General features: G+C 34.6%; 2 protein-coding genes across 17 annotated transcripts in view; one reads left to right on the top strand and one right to left on the bottom strand.

The window, feature by feature from the left end:
- Positions 1 to 1,186: 1,186 nt before the first annotated feature.
- On the bottom strand, positions 1,187 to 22,819 carry LOC138325106 (uncharacterized). 4 transcript variants are annotated; one of them, XM_069270538.1, is made up of 3 exons: positions 22,612 to 22,819; positions 7,942 to 7,984; positions 1,187 to 1,844 (listed from the first exon to the last, which is right to left on the bottom strand). In XM_069270538.1, exons 2-3 carry the CDS (start codon positions 7,946 to 7,948, stop codon positions 1,438 to 1,440), a joined length of 414 nt encoding a protein of 137 aa, XP_069126639.1. In that variant the 5' UTR covers positions 7,949 to 7,984; positions 22,612 to 22,819; the 3' UTR covers positions 1,187 to 1,437. The 4 variants fall into 4 exon arrangements, with proteins under 4 accessions (XP_069126639.1, XP_069126638.1, XP_069126637.1 ...); XM_069270537.1 differs by lacking the exon at positions 7,942 to 7,984 and adding an exon at positions 2,261 to 2,290 and having other exon boundaries at positions 22,612 to 22,817; XM_069270536.1 differs by lacking the exon at positions 22,612 to 22,819 and adding an exon at positions 2,261 to 2,290 and having other exon boundaries at positions 7,942 to 8,045.
- The window catches only part of LOC138325101 (DNA excision repair protein ERCC-6-like 2), a 79,230-nt gene continuing 64,389 nt past the window's right edge, over positions 8,480 to 23,320 (top strand). For 7 of the 13 annotated variants that reach the window (XM_069270530.1, XM_069270523.1, XM_069270528.1 and 4 more), the window contains exons 1-2: positions 8,480 to 8,896; positions 12,848 to 12,877. The gene's annotated coding sequence lies outside the window, so the exon portion shown is untranslated. The remainder of the gene's footprint in view (positions 8,897 to 12,847; positions 12,878 to 23,320) is intronic. The other 6 variants (XM_069270531.1, XM_069270526.1, XM_069270529.1 and 3 more) reach the window with 1 other exon arrangement.

Here is a 23,320-nt window from a genome sequence, read left to right as displayed (position 1 = left end):
AGTTGAAGTGGTACCTTCCGTGTCCAGGGGCGTAGGACGGGGGGGCAAACATGTCTTTTTGCCCCCCCCCCCCCATTTTCGACGACTGAAATTTTCTAAAAATGCTTATTTGAAAGAAAAAAGGGTCCTGCACATTTTTCGTACTTCATTCTAGAAAATTTTCCGCTGCGCGGCGCATTTCCTAAAATGTTCAAGCACATAATGTCAAACTTAAATAGTAAAAATTCAAGACACACAAACTAGACTAAAAATGTCCATCGAGGGATTCTATGTACTATTTTAAAAAAATGTCTCTTAAAAAATCAATTTGTTTATATGTCTTAGCGAGACAATTAATCCATTTTTTATGAAGCCTGTATATTCAGATCGAGTAGGGTTGCATAATGTTATGACGACACAATTATCATTTCTAAATGCAGGTAGCTTTAAATCGAAAAATTACCATGTTAAGATCGCTTTATAATCATTAAACTTTATCGTAAAACTCATCTCAGCCATTCTAAATCGTAATTTTTTTTTCCCGGGGGGAGAGCCCCGGACCCCCCCCCTAACACCAAATTCTCGCGCCTTTGGGCGCTCGCAAATTCATCAAAATGCATCGTAAAACTCATCTAAGCCATTCTAAATCGTATTTTTCCCCAGGTGAGACCCACGGACCCGCCAAACACCAAAATCTCGCTCTTTCGGGCGATCGCAAAATCATCAAAATACATAAAACTCATCCCGGGGATCACCCTCAGACCCCTAATAAAACACGCGCCTTCGACGCTCACACGCTTATTTGGCCAATTTGCGTATTCGTTAATTTCCTTTTAGCGACCCCACTGTCTATAAATGTGTACAAGGATTAAATTTAGTGATATATGAAAAATGTACATAAAGCATATATTATATGGTTGGGAGTTGAATTAATCTCCTCCTGTAGGTGTGGCCGGGGTGGGGGGGGTTGGGTTACAAAATATTGAGACCTTTGCCCCCCCCCCCTCCCCACGACGTTTCATCTTCCTACGCCACTGGTGTCAGTCTTGACAAATGACAGTCAGTGGACATCCGGTCAATTAATCTGCTCTCACTAAGCTATACATTTATTAAACACTTAAAAGAGACGAACAGCAGATAAAACAAGATACAGTAACCCAACATTGTGGGAAAAAACAAATTCACGCATATTAACTTATGCGAAATCTTTTGCATTATATTTTACTTTTCATTTTGCAAAAACGCATGACACCTTAAACCATTTATTTACATCAGTCCAAATACAATTTTAATTTACAAAACACATGAAATATGAAGTAGACGGCACTACATAGTATTTACAATGTACCTTGTTCAGAGTTAAAGGCAGATTTTTAAATGATTAAACATTTTTAAAGCAAGTAAGCATACCATCTTATTGTGATTATATAAGAATTCATGAACGACGGATATTGTTGATTATGGTACTAATTTAAGGATTTCTGCAGGCGAAATCTCTGTAGCCGTTCCATCTTTGTTCCGAACATAAAACCTTGGATTCTTGCCCGCAATTATAATGTCCTCAGGATAGACATAAATGTCCCTGTATGGATCCGGCTTGGTAACACTACTGGTGGGCAAATCCACGGCAATGATCGCATCTGTTTTACCACTCTTCAACATTTGTTCCGCAAATTTGTTCTTACATCCATCATAGTTGTTAATGGCGACGTCCCACTGGGATTTCTCCGGACCGTAACTGGTGAGGTAAGTACCTGCCCCGTAAACAGCGTCGTTAGTGGTTATAGTCGACTGTTTTATGTACCCCGACTGTAATATTTTCGATAAACCATCCAATGTTGTGTGGTGGAAGTAAGTCTTTATTTCTGAAATCAAATGTCATACAAAGATAAATATGAAGAAAATTTATTTGCAACTACATACACGAAATAGTATTTGAAACTCGAAGACTTTAACTTATATATTGAGTACCCTGTTTTATTCGAAGTTCCTTTCAAACTTAATATTCAGATAACTGTTACGATAAGTTTTATCATTATGTGTCGCCTGTCTGTGAGTTAACTGAGATTTTACTGTAATCACCTCCTTCATTTTCAGAAAACAGTAACATTTTATACAAATACACAAAATAATGGTTTAATACTGGATATAGAGAATTCATCAAGAGGTCGTACTTATTCTATTTTTAAAAGTAATTTTGAATTTGAAAACTATCTTGTGAAACTAAAGCCAATAGATAGACAAATCATCATAAAATTCAGAACCTCGAACATGCACTTACCTATAGAAACTGGAAGATGGACTGGGACCCCTGAAGTAAATAGAACTTGTAATCTATGTTTTACTGATATTGGAAACTAATATCATTATTTGTTTCAATGCAGTAATGAAATGGTGAAACGTTTACGAGAAATGTACATACCAAGTTACTATTATAGAAACCATAGTGTTATCAAAATGAAAGGCCTGTTTACTATATGTAACATTACTGTTCTGACAAATATATGTAAGTTTTTGAAAAAATTTGAAAAACTATTGATTGAGCATGTACATCACTAATACATATTGTAATGCACTGTTGCGCTATGGGCCCATTATACTTGTATGTTTATATTATGTATAGTGACCGCCTGTTACATACTTGTATATGTCTGAGAGTGAAATAAAATCTGAAATCCGGTTAATAAAATCAGTGGCAATACAAATAAAATATCTAAAGATGCTGCACTGCCGACAGAACATAAACGATATTCATCAATTTAACAATAATTGGTGTTTAATCGTGTATATATATATGTCTAATTAACACAAAAAATAATATGAAATTATTTATTTTGCTGCTTTTGGTGCATATTTCATTTCATAAAGGATATAGTGCCATGGAATTTTTTCGGGATGCAATTAATCATTTCCGATATTTTTGTCTTGCAGTAAAATTAGAAGCTGAAACTTTTCAATGGCGATAATGTTGAAAACTAAGTAACTTTTGTAACGGAGGAAAAAATACTAATTCGTCTGCTCCTGTTTTTGATAGAGAAAAAATACCGTTTGTCAGCGGTGGAGCATCTTTAAATAAAATATAATATATATTGTAATTAAATAAAAATGAAATTGACTTTTTTAAATTATAGATATACATTTATAATTATTATTGAATCACTAGTAGCTTAATAGCTCAGCGGATTTGTGCACAAATACATAAGAAAGGTGCTATTTTGGTTACAAGCATGAAACTTAGTATGCTTCTAGATAAATATATTATAGGTAAATTAAGATTAGGAGCCACCTGAAATCATGTCTATTTTTAGCTTATTGTGCCATTCAAGATGGCCGCCATTCAGAATTTTCGCTAAAATAGAAAAATCAGGATTGTCAAATATCAGTTAAATGCTACAAAAGAGTTTCTAAAATGCAGGAAATGATGCGTGTGGTATGATTGATTCCAAATGATTAAATTTCAATACCACCAGAACTCAAAATGGCTGCCAAAAAAGGTGAAATTAATTGCATTTCCCAAAATCAGTGTCCAATTTTCAACATAACCTAATTTTTCAATTCTTTGGTGGCTTATTATCCCCCGCCCAACGAAGTTGGCGGGGAATATACAAATGGGTTCCGTCCGTCCGTCCGTCTGTCCGTCCGTCCGTACGAATGGTTTCCGGAGCATAACTCTAAAACCAGTAGAGATATTTCCACGAAACTTCATACACACATTGGTCTTATGGTCTAGTAGTGCCTTTTGCTATTTTTAGGTTTTCATTTTTTGCATTTTTTCCGTAACCATGGAAACATTGCTGAAAATATCATATTTTTGTACCAGGTTCGTTTCCGGAGCATAACTCTAAAACCAGAAGAGATATTTCCACGAAACTTCATAGACACATTGGTCTTATGGTCTAGTAGTGCCTTTTGCTATTTTAAGGTTTTCACTTTTTGTACTTTTTTCTGTAACCATGGAAACATTGCTGAAAATGGCAGATTTTTGTGTAAGAATCGTTTCCGGAGCACAACTCTAAAACCAGCAGAGATATTTCCATGAAACTTCATAGACACATTGTTCTTATGGTCTAGTAGTGCCTTTTGCTATATTTAGGTTTTCACTTTTTGTGCTTTTTTCTGTAACCATAGAAACATTGCTGAAAAGATCATATTTTTGTAGCAGGTTCATTTCCGGAGCATAACTCTAAAACCAGCAGAGATATTTCCACGAAACTTCATAGACACATTCTTTTTATGGTCTAGTAGTACCTTTTGCTATTTTTAGGTTTTCATTTTTTGCACTTTTTCCGTTACCATGGAAACATTGCTGAAAATATCATGGTAAATGGTAAATGTTACTTTGCAAAACTCCACCCATCTTTGTGTATATAGTCTAATATAAATGTCAAGGCTGTATACCTGATTCAACAATTGCAGCCCCGCTCTACTTGAATTATACTCCATCTTTCTTTAGCTCAACTTCCTTTTTCCTGTTTTTTTTTCATACACATAAGTCTCCACAATCAAACTTACTTCAGCTTTGATATCTCCATTGGCGGGGGATCTGAATGACTATGTCCTTGTTGTTTCAAACATGATCCCAGTACCATTGGGCAAGATTTTTTCTAATATTGGACGCACTTCCGGTTGTGCCATAGTCAAAATGGACGTCATATTGAATTTCCGCCAAAACTTAAAAATACCAGTCATTTATCGAACATTTAAATAAGATGCTATTCGGAATCGTTTTTATCACGCTTAACAAGCATTATCTTAAAAATAACGCAGGTTGTCATTATTATGTAGATGTTTTAGAAACATATGCTTTATTTTAAATTCTTGTGTACACAGTATATTAAATAACCAAGATATCATTGATGTATTCTATCGTTCTGCATTTTTGTCAGCACGTTCACCTCGCATATAAAGGGTAAATATGTTAACAATATTATGTTTGACGAAACTAGCTACATGGTTTTTTAGTCTAGATCACACAAGCTATGCGATATGGTTACCTGCCCATGTCATAAATACGGTAGCATCCAGAAATAACAAAAGGAAACTTCGCAATGCACAAAACGGCCATTTTCGTACATTGCAATGGACATGGCTCATGATCAAACCAATGCTATAATCAAGAGCGAACGATGTGCTATTGAATTTAAACCAAATACCTAAGCTTTGAGTTGCAGGACCAGAATTAGTCATAATCACAACGGAATTCGAAACATCCATTAAAAACCCCGCCAAACATAAATAAACACATAGAACAAAACAAGTCATCACAAAAAGCGTTTGTCAAACATGCCCGAAACTTGGTTAATGTTTTAACTGGAATCCATTCATAGAGTCGTGATCTTGTAAGACTCGACACAATGGACATAGCCGACTCGTTGGTAGTCAGAATACAGACAATGAATGTAAAGGCAACCAACAATTTTAGGCCTTTACTAAAGATCACCTTGTGGCCAGATCAAACGCAATTGCAGAGCCAATAAGAAAGAACAAGCTGGCCAAATTCAGCCAACCATCCGCAAGAGAGACATCTTAAACAAGTTTGCAAATATCCTCTTTTGAATCACTTTTCTTAAGACTTTATATCGCTTGCCAGTCAAGAGCTAGCGGAGAACCACGCCTGTCCACCATCACTCTCTCAACTTAAGTAAGGTTTGAAATCTGGTCTTATTACCTCGAGACGTATGTGGAAGCTCTGGAAACAAAAAGATTTGACGGAGCAGTTATAGTAAACATTCTCAAATTAGGTTGTGTCATAACATTCGAAAACTACGCATAATATGTTTTTCCTGTCTTATCTGTACAAGAACTTCTCTCGCCCTGCAATCATAATGAAGGCAACACGAGGATGATCATTCATATGACAGATGCTGTTAACGAAGTGTATGAAAAATTTCCCATCCATACATTGGACAGATACAGAAGTTGATGCCTTAGTAGTAGCAGCTGTTACCAAATTCAGCATCAGCGAAGTATGGGTGGCCTTTGAAACTTGGAATTATCGATACATCCCTGCTCACGATACTGCCTCCGCTTGTGGCCCTGAGAAATTATTAACCCTTCCATTATTCCATGCCTAGACCAGATGTGTCTCTGTATCGGCATTTAATACACAATGCACGAAAATTGCTTGGGATTCATATAAGATATACGGAGAAGCAAATCAAGCATATACCAAGTAAGGTTTTCAGTACATTAGAAAAGTTTGCACTGCTCATGTATGCTAAAATCATGCTAAAACCATAGATGTTCACATAGAAAGGCAGAACATTGGACATGATCCCGCCAACTACAGGCGCATTTGAGCAGCACACCAAAAGTGCAACATATCAGGGAGTATATTATGGGGAAATGCAACCAAAGCGATCATGGACTAACTGAGTCCTGACAAATGGGGATGGGTCATTAAGGATGGTTGGAAGCCGCTTCGGACGATGATACCGGTTTCATGTAAGTTTGAGGGTGTTCACTGTAATGCGAACTGAAGTATTATCACGGCGATATATTGATAAGTCGAATTAGGTCTTTTCTTGAATGTGAAACCTGCGAGTGGTCTTCAGAGTAACTGAAGACAGGTATATTAACATTTAACATATAGACTGATGGAAAATGGTATTTGGAAGCGTGGTTGGTATTCTGCTGTCGCCTTTACCCTTCAAATTCCACAATGATTCGCATTTCTGTGACAATGCTACTCCAATAACAAAACCAAACGCGAATCCTTTCACGACTGGGAGTTTCTGTTTGTGATTTCGAATTAAGATGAATTAAGCCTCATTACTACTATCAGATTCAAACTATACAATCGTTTCTTGAATGTGCAACATGCAACTGGTGAAGTCAACTAAATTTTAACAGACAGACTGGCAGTAAATGCTTAAATTTATGTATTTGGATACTTACTTGGTGATCTGTTGTCGCCTTTTTCCCTTTCATAAACCACCTATAAATTACTCTATGAAAAATCTGATAGAAATCCCTAATACCATCATGCATATAAAATAATATCTGATACAATTCCACCTAAAATTGAAAACAGCAGTTTCCTTTGTGAAGTAGATGACCCTATCTGAGTGTCTGAGTCCATCCTTTGTTTAAACTCGGACATGATCCATATGCGTCCATTACATTCGACGAATATTCCAATCAAAAGTAAATATATCATTCTTGTGAATATATTATACAATTGGTCATTATCAATTCATAACTTGAAATGTAAAATATGGTCTATATTGCGTTTTGCTGACAATAATGCAAATTCTTATTTGATAACATATTTTAGTGTACGCTAATACGTTATTCTACCATTGTTTGGTATTTTTAGTGAAAAAGACAATGAAAAGGTTCATATATTTGAAGGAAATTGATATTTTTTAGTGTATGTAGCGGCCGTTTGAAAAAATGGCCGCCATATTTACCTAGGAATTTTTTTCAAGTGGCTCCTAATCAAAATTCACTCAGAATATGTTTCTTGACATATATGCCAAGTTTACGATGGCCGACAGGAGCCTGGCAAAAAGATATGAAAAAACTGTAACGCTTTTTATCATGGTACAGTTTTTTCACATGTTTGTGTACCATAAATGGTACAAAAACATATGAAAGCATGGTACACAAAGATGTGAAAGCAGTATTTATGTGAGCAGTCACTTTTATATCTTTCTGTACTAAAAGAACGGCCGAAAACAGCCATGGCACAGAAACATGTAAAAGGCGAGAGAGTAGGTTCATATATTTGAAGGAAATTGATATTTTTAGTGTATGTAGCGGCCATTTTGAAAAAATGGCCGCCATATTTACCTAGGAATTTTTTTCAAGTGGCTCCTAATCAAAATTCACTCAGAATATGTTTCTTGACATATATGCCAAGTTTCATGCTTGTAACCATAATAGCACAATAGTGTCCACCAATCCGCCGGGCTATAAATTGTATCATTAGTCAATATAATAGTTGAAGCGAACACATACCTGCCATTTTGTAGAGCGGTTATACAGGCTGGAGAAGAAATGACTGAACAAGTGTACAAAGGAGAAGTTATATACTTTAATTGTCAATTCTCAGTGTAGTTATTTACTTCCCCATGACTCACTTTATATTAGATTTCAGTGAATGTCTAGATGTTTCTTACTCCTACGCGTGTATGAGGCCTTATTCCACCTTGATTACATTGGTTGGTGCATATTTCCTATGCACGGATAACTTTTTGAAGTTAGTCAAATGTAGTTTATGTGTTTTCTAAAGACCGTTGCTTTTCCTACAGATTTCAATGCTCAATAGTAATGGGGTTGTGGTATTGTTATAATTCATTACTGTACTTAAAATATTACCAGTATGAAAAAAGCCGTATTGCCATTGTTACAATTTCCGCGAATTCCTAAAATAGAAAATTCGGCGATTCCCAGCGATTGTAAATTTTCAGTTTATTTAAGGGTGCATTTGACTGTGACGTGTACATACTTATGTAATTAATACTTTCCTGGTATGTAAGCAATATAATTTGGTGACGGACATACACCATTTAAAAATCTACGACCAGGTGTGTGTGGATTGCATATACAGGTAGCAGTAGCTGATTAAACAATGACATACATTTGAGCTGATCTGTGTGATGTGCAAATGAGATTATATCATTATGCTTTAACGAAAAATAGGGAACAACCAACTAAATGAAAAATATACCTTCGGAATGCATATACAGGTACTTTATATAGAGGTACAAATGAAAATTTTAACTGCTGTCAGTATCAGGTATCGAATTTTGGAGCAATATTGCTCAATGAAGAAGTTAAAACTGCAGAGAGAGCTACGCAAACTTCAAAGCCAAAGAATCAACAACAGTGTGCCGGATTACCTGTTCTGTTATGTTGCCTCCAGTTCTACTATGAGATAGTCCAGGGGTGGCGCCCAATAGAGGAAATAGAGGTAAATCCTTTAAATTGCTATTGGTCATAGAGTTCTACATGGATTGTAACCAAAGGAGGGGTATCACTTTTGGCCGTTTTACAGCCACTCATTGATAAGACAAATAAGCTGCATATTATATGCTTTTCAGAATATTCAGTTTTTTTCTGCACTCATGGTCAAAGAGGTCAAAGGATGAAAATTTACAATTTCATTTTTTAAGTCCTATTTAATGAAATATTAGAATAGAGATAACATTTTGTGCAGATTTTGCCTGTAAATATTGGGTTTGCGAAGTGAAGACTGTGACTAACTTTTTGAATTTTTCATCAGTTTTCTGAACTGAACTTCATAAACCCAATATTTACAGGCAAAAACTGCAAAAAATGTTATCTATATTCTAATTTCTAATTAATTTGGACTTAAACAATGAAAATGTGAATTTTCATACTTTGACCTTTGACCTCTGAAATTACCATGACCCTAATGTATCTTTATGCAAAATATTTTTCTTATCACTGAGTGGCCGTAAAACGGTCCAAAGTGATACCCCTTGTCACAATATGGACAAATACTATTATAATAATTAACTTACATAATATATAATAATGATAATAAAAAATACTGTCAGAGGTATCTTCATAATTCCAGCTGTTCCGAAATCAGAATGATATTTTAGTGTTCCAGCAAAATTAATGTATTTTTATTTTTCTTACTTTTTGAGAAAATCAACTTTTTATGTCCCTGTTCCCCTGATGCAAAAATTGAATCAGGAAAAAAAATTTCCTTGGAAGGTCTTAATCACTACGGTGTTGATTCCGGTTGAAAACAAGCGTTCTGACGCCCTTCGAATTTGCGAATTTAAACTCAACAAAAGTAGCGAAACAATATCAATAAACAAGACATTTTCTGCACTAATATCGAGATTAATCAGGCATAGAACTCGATACCAGGTCATAAGAATTTCATGTAACAGTTGCGATAGGAAAATATTGCAATGTGAGTAAATAAATATTTAATTTCTTTATTCTGATTACCATTTCTAAATTTGACGATTTGAAATTATGTTTTAAAGCACATTTGAATGGCTCACATCTCCGACACGGCTCACTTGGCCGCCATGATGCTTCTCGTTAGAAAGTCTCGCGCTCCAAATATGGCAACTAGTACCATATATGGAATGACATACAAATTTTCACTACGAAAGGAATATAATGTCACAAAGTTTTTAACATGAACTTTAAAAATTCTTTTTCGCTAAATTCTAAATAATACTTACATTTGTTCAGTTCCACCATGTTTATTCTTAGTTTGTTGGCTTTTTAAAACTTTTAAACATATTTTATCTGTTAAGTGTTTCATTTCGGCATGGTTTCCGGTTAATCAAACATGGCGGCAAATTTGAACAGAATTATACATGTGTTGTGTTTGCCTTGAATTTTTCCACTAATAGTTGATGAAACATTATAATCGAAAGGTTTGTGAATTGAATATTGATCATAGTTGTCAGAACAATACAGTTACATAAGGATATTACCCGAAATTTTTTTTATCAGTCTCAAAGTGCGCATGTGGATCAAAGCGAGGCTTGCAACACTAGCGGCAACGGGGTGAAATTCATACCCTGCCGGGAACCGGAGTGGAGGCAGGGTATGATTATTCGTTCTAGGGTGATTCGACCATGCAAGCTGGCGTTTTGAAGGAATAAGCATGCATTTGTGGTATTATGGTGGCAATTTGCACTCATATATACAGCATAACATAGTTTAAAATCATAGTATTATATATCTGAGGATCTACATCGGATGCACGGCCAGTATCTTACAGAAGGCCAAGGACGTATCCTTGAATATGCCTGTTAGTTTTATTTTGTTGTCGACACGGAAAAACGAGATGACTCCTGTCTCCTAGACATTAAAACAAATTATTTATTTCATCTAGGCAAATGATAATTTGAAAATTCCATATACCGCCAGCAAGGAGACGTCCTAGGCATATCGCTACCCACAATGCACTCGATCGAGGTCTTATACATATGTATTATGTAACTTTTCATCGATAATTTTATCCAGATATATCTGTCTTCGACAGTTATATTTAGAAATATGAGTATGTGGAAGGAACGTGTGCACAAGATAAAAACAACCCATCTCAACTGCTATTCCGGGACAGTGAAAAGCAATTGATTTTACAATCTTCTGAAATAATCCCTTCCTCTTAGGTTGTTTGTGGCAAATATGGCTACAAGCCACACAGAATTCTATGACAAGTAGCGATTTATAGGAATAACATCTTTTAACCCTATTGGGCTTCGCCCATCCTGGCCCTTGAAAGTCACAGCCAAAATTTATACAAACTCTTTTCCGTTCCCCCAAGGATGTTTGTGGCCAAATTTGGTTAAAATCCATACAGAAGAGTAGTGATTTAAAAGATTCACCACAATTTCCATTTTTTGGCCCCGCCCTGCTGCCCGTGTGGCAGTCAGAGCCAAAATTATACAAACTTTGTATGCCTTCCCCAAGGATGTTTCTCGCCAAATTTAATTACGCCCCTCCTGTCCCCCTGGGGAGTCAGAGCCAAATTTATAGAAACTCTATTTCCCTTCCCCCAAAGATATTTCTGACCAAATTTGTTTACAATCCATGCAGAACTCTACGACCAGAAGCGATTTAAATGATTTTCCTCTATTTCCTCAAATTTGTCCCGCCTCTCCTGCCCCCGGGGGTCAGAGACGAAGTTTATACAACATGTTCCCCTTCCCTCATGGATGTTTTTGACCAAATTCGTTTACAATCCATTTAGAACTCTATGACTAGTAGCGATTTAAAGGATTTACCTCTGTTTTGCCTTTTCGTCCCCGCCCTTCCTCTCCCTGGGGGGGTCAGAGCCAAAATTTATACAAACTCTGTTCCCCTTCCCCGAAGAATACTTGTGCCCAAATCTCTTTACAAGCAATGACGATTTACTTCTATTTTCCCGTTTGGGTCCTGCCCTCCTGCCTCCGGAAGATCAGAGCCAAACTTTATACAAACTGTGTATCCCTTTCCCGTAGGTTGTTTATGGCAAATATGGTTACAATCCATGCAGAATTCTATGACAAATAGCGATTTAAAGGAATAACCTCTTTTTACCTATTGGGCCTCGCCTCTCCTGCCCCCCGAGAGCAGACCCGAAATTCATACAAACTATGTTCCCCTTTTCCCAGGGGATGTTTCTAGCCAACTTTGGTTACGATCAATGCAGTACTGTATGACTAGTATCGATTGAAAGAATTTACCTCTATTCCTCTAGTCACAGCCAAAATTTATACAAACTCTTTTCCGTTCCCCAAAGGATGTTTGTGGCCAAATTTGGTTAAAATCCATGCATAATTCCATGACTACTAGCGATTTAAAGGATGTACCTCAATTTTCCATATTGGACCCCGCTCCTGGATTATCTCATAGTAAAACAGGAAGCAACACAAAAGAATAGTTTTAATTTCTTCATTTAGCAACGTTGTTCCAAAACACGATACCTGATACTAGCAGCAGTATAAAATATCTTTTATATCTTAATATAAGAGATCTTATAAACTTTTCTTGATAACACATCTCATATTTTTTACAAGATATCTCATTAACATGTTGAGAAACATTAATATGGTGTATCTTATATCTTTCTCATAAACTTTCCTAAATAAGTTATTTAATTGTATTCCACTCTCAGATATACAAGTATGTACACAGGAGGTTACTAGGCATAATATAGACATGCATGTATATAGGACACATGGCGTGTAACAATACATATATTTGTTAAAACAGTTATGTTACATATTGTAAATAGGCCTTTCCTTTTGATTACACTAGGTTTCTCTAATACTAACTTGGTACACTTCTTTTAAACGTTTCAGTATTTCATAACTACATTCTAATAATGGTATTCGTTTCATTCCAATATCATTAAAACTTATATTACTATTTATTTCAGGTTCACAAACTCCCAAACAAGCATCTGTAGGTAAGTGCATGTTTGAAGTTATCAATTATTAATGATTTGGCTATATGTTGGTTTTATTTTTATGTCACATCAATATATGTTCATTACGTAGAAAGCTTCACATTCTTGAAACCGAATATTCTAATTTTGACATCATGCATATCCGAGACGCATCTCAGTACCTCCATATCTGATAACGATCTATGGTCATGTATTAAGGAGCGATAGAGATAACAACGGTGGTGGTGTACTAATATACGCTAAACATAACATCAACATTAAATGCGGGTTACATCTTGAATGTAATAGTCATGAATTGATTTGGTCTAAAATCACAACACAGGAACCTACTTGATAATAATATATTGTAGTGATTTAAAAGATTTACCACAATTTCCACTATTGGGCCACGCCCTCCTGCCCCTGGTGAGTCAGAGCCAAAATTATACAAACTCTGTTTGCCTTCCCCAAGGATGTTTCTCGCCAAATTTAATTACAATCCATATAGAACTCTTTGAATAGAAGCGATTTAAATGATTTGCATCTATTTCCTCTATTTGGCCCGGCCACTCCTGTCCCACTGTGGAGTCAGAGCCAAATTTATAGAAACTCTGTTTTCCTTCCCCCAAGGATGTTTCTGACCAAATATGATTACAATCCATCCAGAACTCTACGATCAGTAGCGATTTAAATGATTTACCTCTATTTTCCCTTTTAGTCCCAACCTATCCTGTCGCTGAGGGGTGTTCAAAACCAAAAGTTATACAAACCCCGTTCCCCCAAAGTTGTTTGTGGTCAATATTATTGGTTAATAAGACGATTGGTTCATGTTATTCTAATAATAGATCGTCCCTTGTGTTGATTATGTGTGTTTTTCCACTTCTGATATGGATAAAAACATTGGAAACGGTATTTCAATCTTAACGTATGTTTACATCCTGTAAATATGAAATATTATCACTCACGATTTCAATCAATTTCCATCCAGCCAAAAACAGTATTATTGTTACTGCATAAATACAGATGTGTCCTGTAGACGTCATCCGCTGACTATGGTTAAGTATGTTAATATGATAACTATTCATTACAGGACACATCTTATCTTAGACGGCGCATATATAATTGATTTAGTGGTAGAGCTGAATCAATTCTGTTTAATAACATATTTCCTTATACTCTCCCCAATATATTTTTAAGACCTATTTTTTCAAGTATAATTATAATTTAGATAACTGTACTTATTTCAAATATACCAAACAGCTACTACTTTATTTATGTAATGATGTAGAGTTAAATCCAGGACCTCATTGTAATCTTGAAATCTCTCACTTGAATGTTAGGTCACTCAGAAATAAAATTGATATTATTGAAGCAGAACTTTATGATAAAGATATATTATGCTTGACTGAAACCCATCTCACACCAAATATCCCAAACTCTGACATAAACATAAATTCATTTTCCAATAATATTCATAGTCTAGATAGAAAGACAGGGCTAGGAGGTGGAATAATTATATATTCTAAAAATACTATAAACACTAAAATAAGAGAAGACTTGGGACATGAGGATCTGGAGCTCATCTGGTTGGATATTTTCATCAATAATAATAATAAAAAAATAGGATGTATTTATAGACCGGAATCAAATGTTGAATATTGGAATAAGCTAGATACAGCTCTTGAGGAGGTTTATAACAAAAATACAGGTACTGATATCATTATAACTGATGATATAAATGTAAAAATATTAAATATTCCCGATAACCACTATTTAAGCAGCTATTAACAAAATTTAATCGCACCAGTATAATCAATGAACCTACAAGAGTTACTGATACTACTTCAACTGCTATTGATATACTTTTTACAAATAATATTAAAGGGACAATTCACTTCGGCTAATTCTTTTACATAACCAAGAAGCAAAATATAGCATAAATGTATTGTTCTACATTTCTTTTGAAACATATAACGTAAAACATTGACAAATTCCACGACATTGTTAAGTATTTTAATTAACATCGTTGAAATATAAAATCGTTGATCAATACGATTAAGCAGGTACAATATGGACGCTGTACCCATACCCGAGCCAAAGTCTCGCACGTTAAATAAATAAAATACATAACCACTGAGAAGGTGATAAAATGATTTTTAGACAAGAAATTTACCTAATAAGGTAAACATACTACTGTCAGAGCGATTTGAATAGTTCTAGACAACAGTTTCATTACTCTACGAGCAAGGGACAGGGCTCGGCATAGAAGAAGTTCGACCGCAATGTGTAATGGCGGACAGTGAGCGAGTTTGAACATCTACACACATGTCACCACCATGGGCTTTTCAGGCATATCACAGTAAAACCGACTGATCTAATTTCCGTTAGAACTGGGTTATTTCCGATATATGTACACATTTTAATGTCCACTTAGACTGAATTGTCCCTTTAATCTAATTAGAAATACTTTGGTGAGTCATCAACTTTACTTGTTCCTACTCTGTATTAAAAAAAAATCTTATAAGAAAACTATCTTTCTCTATAACAATGCAAATTTCACATAGATGAATTCAAATATCAATAATGTAAACTGGGATGAAAATTTAATCAGCTTTTAACTGATACTATAAATGAACAAATATATCTGTTTATTCCATCTGAAACTATTACTGTTCGCCCAAATGATAAACCTTGGATGACCAATAATATAAGACAACAAATTAGAAAAAGACACAGATTACATACAAGAGCCAGAAATACTAACTTACAGACTGACTGGGCAAACGTTAGGCAAAGTAGAAATGAAGTCATAGAAATTTATTCAAACTGAAAAGAATAAACCATTTAGATAAACTAAAAAAATCCCTTCAAGATCAGTCAATTCCTTTAAATAAATGATAGAAAATTACCAAATCAGTTATGAACTCAAGTAATATATTACATGCTTTGCCTCCACTATTTGAAAATAATTACTATATTCATCACCCTTTGGATAAAGCTAAGTGTCTTAATAACTATTTCAGTTCAATATCTACTTCATCTGTTCATTTAGATCACTTCCCACTTTTGGAAAACACCTTCCTCTTTAGATTAGATAACATTGTTATTTTAGAACAGGATATTAAAGATCAACTTGACTTACTTAATGAAAAAAACCCTCCTGGTCCAGACAACATGATACCCAAAATTATTAAACACTTAACTCCCTTATCACTTCTCTTAATCATCATCTTACTCTACTGTGTAAAATTTTAGAAACTGGAATTATCCCATTATCTTGGAAAACAGCTAATATAAATAGAACTTATATTCTGCGATATTTGTCCAGCTTTCGACAGAGTCTGGAATGAAGGATTATTATTCAAATTAAAGTCTTATGGTATAAAAGGGAGAGTGTTACAGTGGTTTTGAAATTATATTTCTGATAGAAAAACAAAGAATATCTACAGAGGGTTTCCTATCTTCTTTTAAAAATGTCAATGCCGGTGTACCGCAAGGTTCTCTCTTAGGGTTTGTTTGTTTGATTGAGTTTTACGGCCCATCGACAACTAAGGTCATTTAGGGCCAAACTACAAGTCATGCATTAATATCAGTATAAAAGTTCAGGGTAAGAAAAAGCAAGTAAGGACTAAAACACAGATTGTAAACGTTTATTTGATAAAAGAGTTTTGCATGGGATAAAATAAATTTGGCTAAAACACATGAGAAAACGTTCATATTTTGCTTAAAATACCGATCTCTTTGAGATAATTGAAAATACGATTATGTCTCACGGCATGAAACAAAGTGTACATGTCGGAGACATCGTAGTATTTATCTCGTATGTGTTTAAAATCGATACAATGCAATAAAATATGCTCCACTGTGAGAGGAGAATCACATGCATGGCATGTAGGAGGATCCTCCCCTCTCAATAGATAGGAATGTGTAAAATATGTGTGTCCAGTTCGGAGCCGAGAGAGAACAACTTCCTCTCTGCGGTCTCTCCGACTGGACAGTTTAGGATTAAGTGTAGGTTGAATTTTAAATAGTTTATTGTTTGTTTCGGTAGACCACCTTTGTTGCCAATAGTGTTTGATGGCTGACTGAATTGAAGGTTTGATGTCGGTGTATGGTAGTTTCAAATCTGTTTGTGCTAGGCGAAGAGCAGTCTTAGCTGCTTTATCAGCCTGTTCATTCCCCTTTATACCCACATGACTGGGAATCCAGAGATAAGTAATTTGAGTTTTAGAAGATAATCGAAATGTTCGGATTAAAAGATTTTGGATTAGAGTATTTCTAGGGCTTCTTGATTTCAAAGCCTGAAGAACCGAAAGAGAGTCTGAACAGATGATTGCCTTTTCAATGCGGTGTTCTTCGATGTGGTCAAGCGCCAGACCGATAGCACATGCTTCCGCAGAGAAAATGGAGGCAACATCTGGAAGTCGGATAGAGGAGCAGTGATTAGATGTACAGCATGCTGCCGCAACATTATCACCATCTTTTGATCCGTCAGTGTAGATCTGAACATGGTCAGGGAAAGCCCTAATGCACTCCCGAAAGGAGGATTTGTGTTCTTCGGGTAATGCACTGGACTTTGCCCTCTCATGCAAAGATAAATTGATATCAGGTGTTTGAATGAGCCATGGTGGTACATCCGATATGGTGTACTCGTCAATGGCGTCGAAATTTATATTTAGTTCCTGCAAAAAATTTGAAATTCTGATGCCAAATGTTGGTATGAGCTTTTGATTTTGTCTGAATATGTCCTGGTGTTGTGGATTAAATACAAGATCGAATGCGGGGTTTTTAGGATTGGATTTCAGTTGGGCAGCATACTGTAAGGATAATTTCTTTCGTCGATCTCTTAGGGCCATTCCTGTTCTTATTATATATTAGTGACATAACTGAATGTGTAAATAGTAAAATTAAACTCTTTGCTGATGATACTTCTCTTTATGAAATAATAACTGATCACCATGTCGAAATTGCAGATAATCTAACTAATGACCTAAGTAATATCAATAATTGGGCAAAGAAATGGGACATTAATTTTAATCTTCAAAAACAGAAAGTGTACTCTTTAAAATAAAAAAGACATTTATTCAATCCTGATATTTTATTTGCAGATGATATTGTAAATTCTGTTCTATTTCACAAACATTTCAGTAGTGATGGTAAATGGTCCAAACATATTAATAATATTTATACCAAGGCCTCTAAAAGACTAAATATTTTAAGATTGCTTACACACAATGTAGATAGAAAGAGTCTTATTTATACGTCCTTTATAAGACCTGTTTTAGAATATGGTGATGTCATTTGGGATAATTATACAAAACAAGATAAAGACCTATTAGAATCTGTACAGATAGAAGCAATAAGAATTATAACAGGCCAGAGAAAAGGTACATCGCACAATAAACGTTATGCTGAAGTTGAACTTGATTCACTAGCATTCAGACGGAGACTCCATAAACCAATATTGATGTTTAAAATTGTAAATAATTAATCCCCTGGATATCTTACTAATTTGATTGAACCATTCTTTAATGATAATTATAACACTCCTTACACATTAAGGATTAGTCGCCTGTTTACCCCCTCCCCCTCTGTAGAACTGAATAATACTCCAACAGCTGTATTCCCTCAATGCTAAGAGAATTGAATCAAACAGATATAGCACTCATATTAATATATATAATAACTCATTTGAACAATTTTAAAAAAAAGTATAAAAATATATAATGATATTCCAACTACAAATTGTTTTAATATTTTTAAATATCATGGCGACCGTAAATATAACATTATTCTGTGCCAACTACAAAACCACTTTTTCATATGAGAAGAGACCAGGATATACAAGTAATGTTTTGTGCTTTGTTTTTTTCTTTTTGTTCATGTTCCTAATATTTTTTTGTTTATGTCCATGTGCCACACACTTGTGAGAGAGATATGTAACAAATGTTTATGTTTGTATAAGTATATGTAGGTACTTTTTGTATGTATGCATGTCTGTTTATGTATGTATGTATTTATGTATGTATGTATGTATATATATATATGTGTGTGTGTGTGTGTGTGTGAGGGTGTGAGTATGTGTGTGTGTGTGTGTGTGTGCGTGTGTGCGTGCGTGCGTGTTTGTATGTATGTAACTGATGGTGTGTATGAAAATGGTTTAGGTATGTATGAAATGAAAATTAATCATAATATTTTTTCCCCAAAATGCAACAGGTTATCATATTTATTATCATTATTTTTTTCTAGTATTTTTGATTTATATGACAGCGTAAGTGATGTTGTTTTGCTTGTTTGTTTTTTTTTTTTTTATAAATGTCTATGTTTATAGGATAAATGTGATGAGTCATTATAATACATGTATGTAAGTGGTGTGATGAATGAGAGCCCTCCTGTGTGGGGACATTTGTTTATATGTTTGAATGCTGACCCAAAGGCCCCAACCTTGGCAGCCTTCAGATGTATAACATGTCTGTGATATTAAATGTTTGGTTTTTTTTGGTAAAAATACTGAAAACAAGCAAGGAATTTGAACTCTGGTCTTTATCACGACCATTTAAGAGAATCTCCAGTCTGTTCCTTTTATCATATTAATGAAAATTCATATCACTACTTCTTTGACTGTACGCACTTCTATGAACAGAGAGCAGTTCTTATACAGGGAATACAGAACTTAGGTTTACCAGATAATCATAATCATTTAAACATTGAAACACTATTATATGGATGTAAATTTTGCAATAATGATAATAACAAAGATATTTTACAATGCGTGACTTAATATATCCGCCATACTTAAATAATTGTTTTCTGATAAACATGTATATTATATACATGTATCATAGTCCTCTAAGCAAATAAGCAAATACCAAGTAACAAGTACCCATATCTGATTACTTGATTACTTGATAGTCAAAATACTATTTAGCAGTACAATTAAACTAATGTACATGTTGATATTTATTTCTAACTTACTCTAAACTATTCGGGCTGGATTGATACTGATTATTGAATATTGAGAATCTATTATACTATAATAATTATCTAATTGAATAATTAAACTATATATTTATTAGAACCATAAATGTTGGTTAACCCAATTTGTATAAAAATTGCATTCAATCTCTTTACAATTTTTTTCATATACAACGAAAGATAAAATGCTTAGTTGTTGTCAGACTCTCATACAGATTCCTAGGGGATGGGTCAGTGTGCATAAACACAGGGACTTTATGGCCAAATATCTCATGGTGTGTATGTATGTTAGTATGTCAATAAATGAGCATGATTCTTATCCCTATTCGAAAAATAAAATCATTAGAAATTTGAATTCCAAATAACTAAACTTGTATCAAAACATTTTCTATTAAAAATTAAAATTGGAGTTATCCCTCTTTAATTAGTAATTACTTTTTTACTGCACTGTAACTTATTTAATTTATATGTATATATTAATAAATGCAGAATGAATCTATGTTTGTACTTAAAAATGAACTGGAGTGGACTTAAACAGGCGTAGCCTGATGACCGATCCTTTTGATGTATATAATGTCAATAAAATATGATCAAGAAAAGTTTATAAGATCTAGATTATTTAGATCTTAGATTATAAGATTTAGAGGTATATTTTTTTAATTGCTGTTAGTATCAGGTATAGTATTTTGGAGTAACATTGCTCCATGAAGAAGTTGGGTTACCATAGCCCATCTTCGATACTCCAGGGGTTCCGATCAGTTTCGATATCTAACGTGACGCTACCCAAATTGGAACACTTTTTGAAGATAATTGTAAAAATTTTCTTACTTGTGGTTGAATCCAGATTTTTTTCTTAACATTCCACAAATAGATGTTTTTATTATTAATTTCATGATTTGTTTACTTGTCAGCAGTGCATATATTTATAAATACAGAGCTTGGAAGCATGCCCGGTCCAACCCTGTGTTTCAGCAGGTTTGAGTACCCAAAATGGAACACCTCCTAAATAAAGTTTGATTAATAAATGCCCAGGCATGATAAAAAATGGTTGAATTGATTAAAAGAAAGTTCAAACATTTTTTAGTTTATTCAAGTCACATTTCTTTCAAAAATATTCCATTCAGCATTTATTTTTCTTATTTTAAAATATATGGTGTTTTTAGGGTTGTCGCACGACGTTGTTTCCCGGAGTTTTTCCAAATTTCATTATTTTCATTTTTAAATACAGATAATAAGCAACTGGAAAGAAAATGACATATAAAAAATTGTAACAGTTATTAGTCAGCACCTTAATTTTTGTTCAGGACAGTTATTGTTAGTTTAGATTGTAAACTGAAATTCTGTATCACATATTTTAAAAATGTTTCATTTTGGGTAGCGTTCCAAATTGAGTAGCGTCACGTTACACCCCTGGACCATCTTATAGTAAAACTGAAGGCAGCTCAGAGGAAAAAATCTGAACCATGCAAATTCCCTTTTAAGACTACAGATAGAGCTACGCCAACTTCAAAGCCACACAGTCAACCACAGTGATCAAATGACTAAATTGCCTGTTTTGTTATGTTGCCTCCAGTTTTACTATGAGATAGTGCAGGGGCGCCGCCCAATAGGGGAAATAGAGGTTAATCCTTTAAATTGCTACTAGACATTGATTAAAGATGCTCCACCGCTGACAAATGGTATTTTTTCACTATCAAAAACAGGAGCAGACGATTAATTATTTTTCTTCAGTTACAAAAGTTACTTACTTTACACCATTACCACCGTTGAAAAGTTTGAGCTTCTAATTTTACTTCCAAGTTAAAAATATGAAAAATTATTAATTGCATCCCGAAAAAATTCCGTGGCACTGTATCCTATATGGAATGATGTACTGATTGCGCATGCATCAAAGGAAAATAAATCATTTCTTATTATTTTTTTTGTGTTAATTAGACATATATACACACGATTAAACACCAATTATTGTTCAAATGATGAATATCATTTATGCTCTGTCGGCGGTGGAGCATCTTTAAGTCATAATTTATTAAATATTAGAATAGAGATAACATTTTGTGCCGATTTTGCCTGTAAATATTGGGTTTGTGAAGTGAAGACTGTGACCTATTTTTTGAATTTTTTTTATCAGTTTTCTGAACTGAACTTTACAAACCCAATGCAAAAAAAGTTATCTATGTTCTAATTTATAATCAATTAGGACTTAAATAATGAAAATGTGAATTTTCACCTTTTGACGTTTGACCTCTAAAATATACCATGAGCGCAAAAAAAATCGGATATTCTGAATAGCATACAATATGTAACATTAACAGTAACATTGCTCCATGAAGAAGTTAAAACTTGGCTTATCATAGCTTATCCTCGATATTCCAGGGATTCCGATCACTTACGATCCCTACACCCCTGGACAATCTCATAGTAAAACTGAAGGCATCTCAGAGGTAAACACATCTGAACCAATCACAGGTCAGGAAAACTTTCGTTTTAAGACTACAGAGAGAGCTACGCCAGCTTCAAAGTCAATGACACGGCTCTTTTGATGTACATCAAAGGACTAAATTACCTGCTCTGTTCTGTTGCTTCCAGTTTTACTATGAGATATTCTAGGGGTGTAGATCGTAAGTGATCAGGACCCCTGGAGTATCGAGGATGACCATAGCTAAGAGTTGATTAACTCGTATACACACATATGCTAAATAATCTTGATGTTTACATTGTTGGAAATTTCTTCGTGCAACTACAGATAGACATTCATAGATCATATATTTAATACGTACCTGACATATTGTTGGTCGATTTAACTGACTGCTTACTGAGACAACAGATGGATCAACGTATGTTTAACTAAATCTTCAGTATATTTAAAACGTTCGTGCTGTTGACGTGAATGTTAAGCGGCGTAATTTTAGAAAACAATGGAATTCCATTGGTAGATTATTCTCGGAATTAAATTCAAACATGACACAGGTAAGTCACCACATACTTACAATGACAAACACACAAATACTATTTGCCGACTAGTCCGCCGTGTATAGGACAGCCGAAGTTTATTCAATGAGTACAAACAGCAATTGAACAGTGCGTAACTGAAGTTCAGTACGTGAAAACATTCTGTCACTATAACATTTAAAAATCAAAACTAAAGCACTGACACATATAAAAAGCCTATAGAAAATCAAGCGAGCCTCTTAATCTGAAACTCTGTTGTACATGAGTATAGGAGGTGCGCCAACTCTCAATGCTTTAGATTTCAGATGTTGGATTTTGTTTAACCAAAACACATGACCATACGGTATGGCAACGGTGTCAAGGAATGACACACACACACCTGTGTACCCCCGACACGTCGACCACTGTGACTTCAGCGCACGTGCAACACTTGAAATCTCGTGTTGACATAGACAAATTATTCCCGCTTCACTCAGCGAAACGCAAGTTGTAGCACTGTATGGTATCCATATGTTTGGATCATCTTCCGCCCCTTTC

This window comes from Argopecten irradians, chromosome 6, assembly GCF_041381155.1.
Source record: "Argopecten irradians isolate NY chromosome 6, Ai_NY, whole genome shotgun sequence".
Taxonomy (NCBI): Eukaryota; Metazoa; Mollusca; class Bivalvia; order Pectinida; family Pectinidae; genus Argopecten; species Argopecten irradians.
Note: the sequence above shows the minus strand (reverse complement) of the source record. Positions and strands in the feature narration are given on the sequence as shown.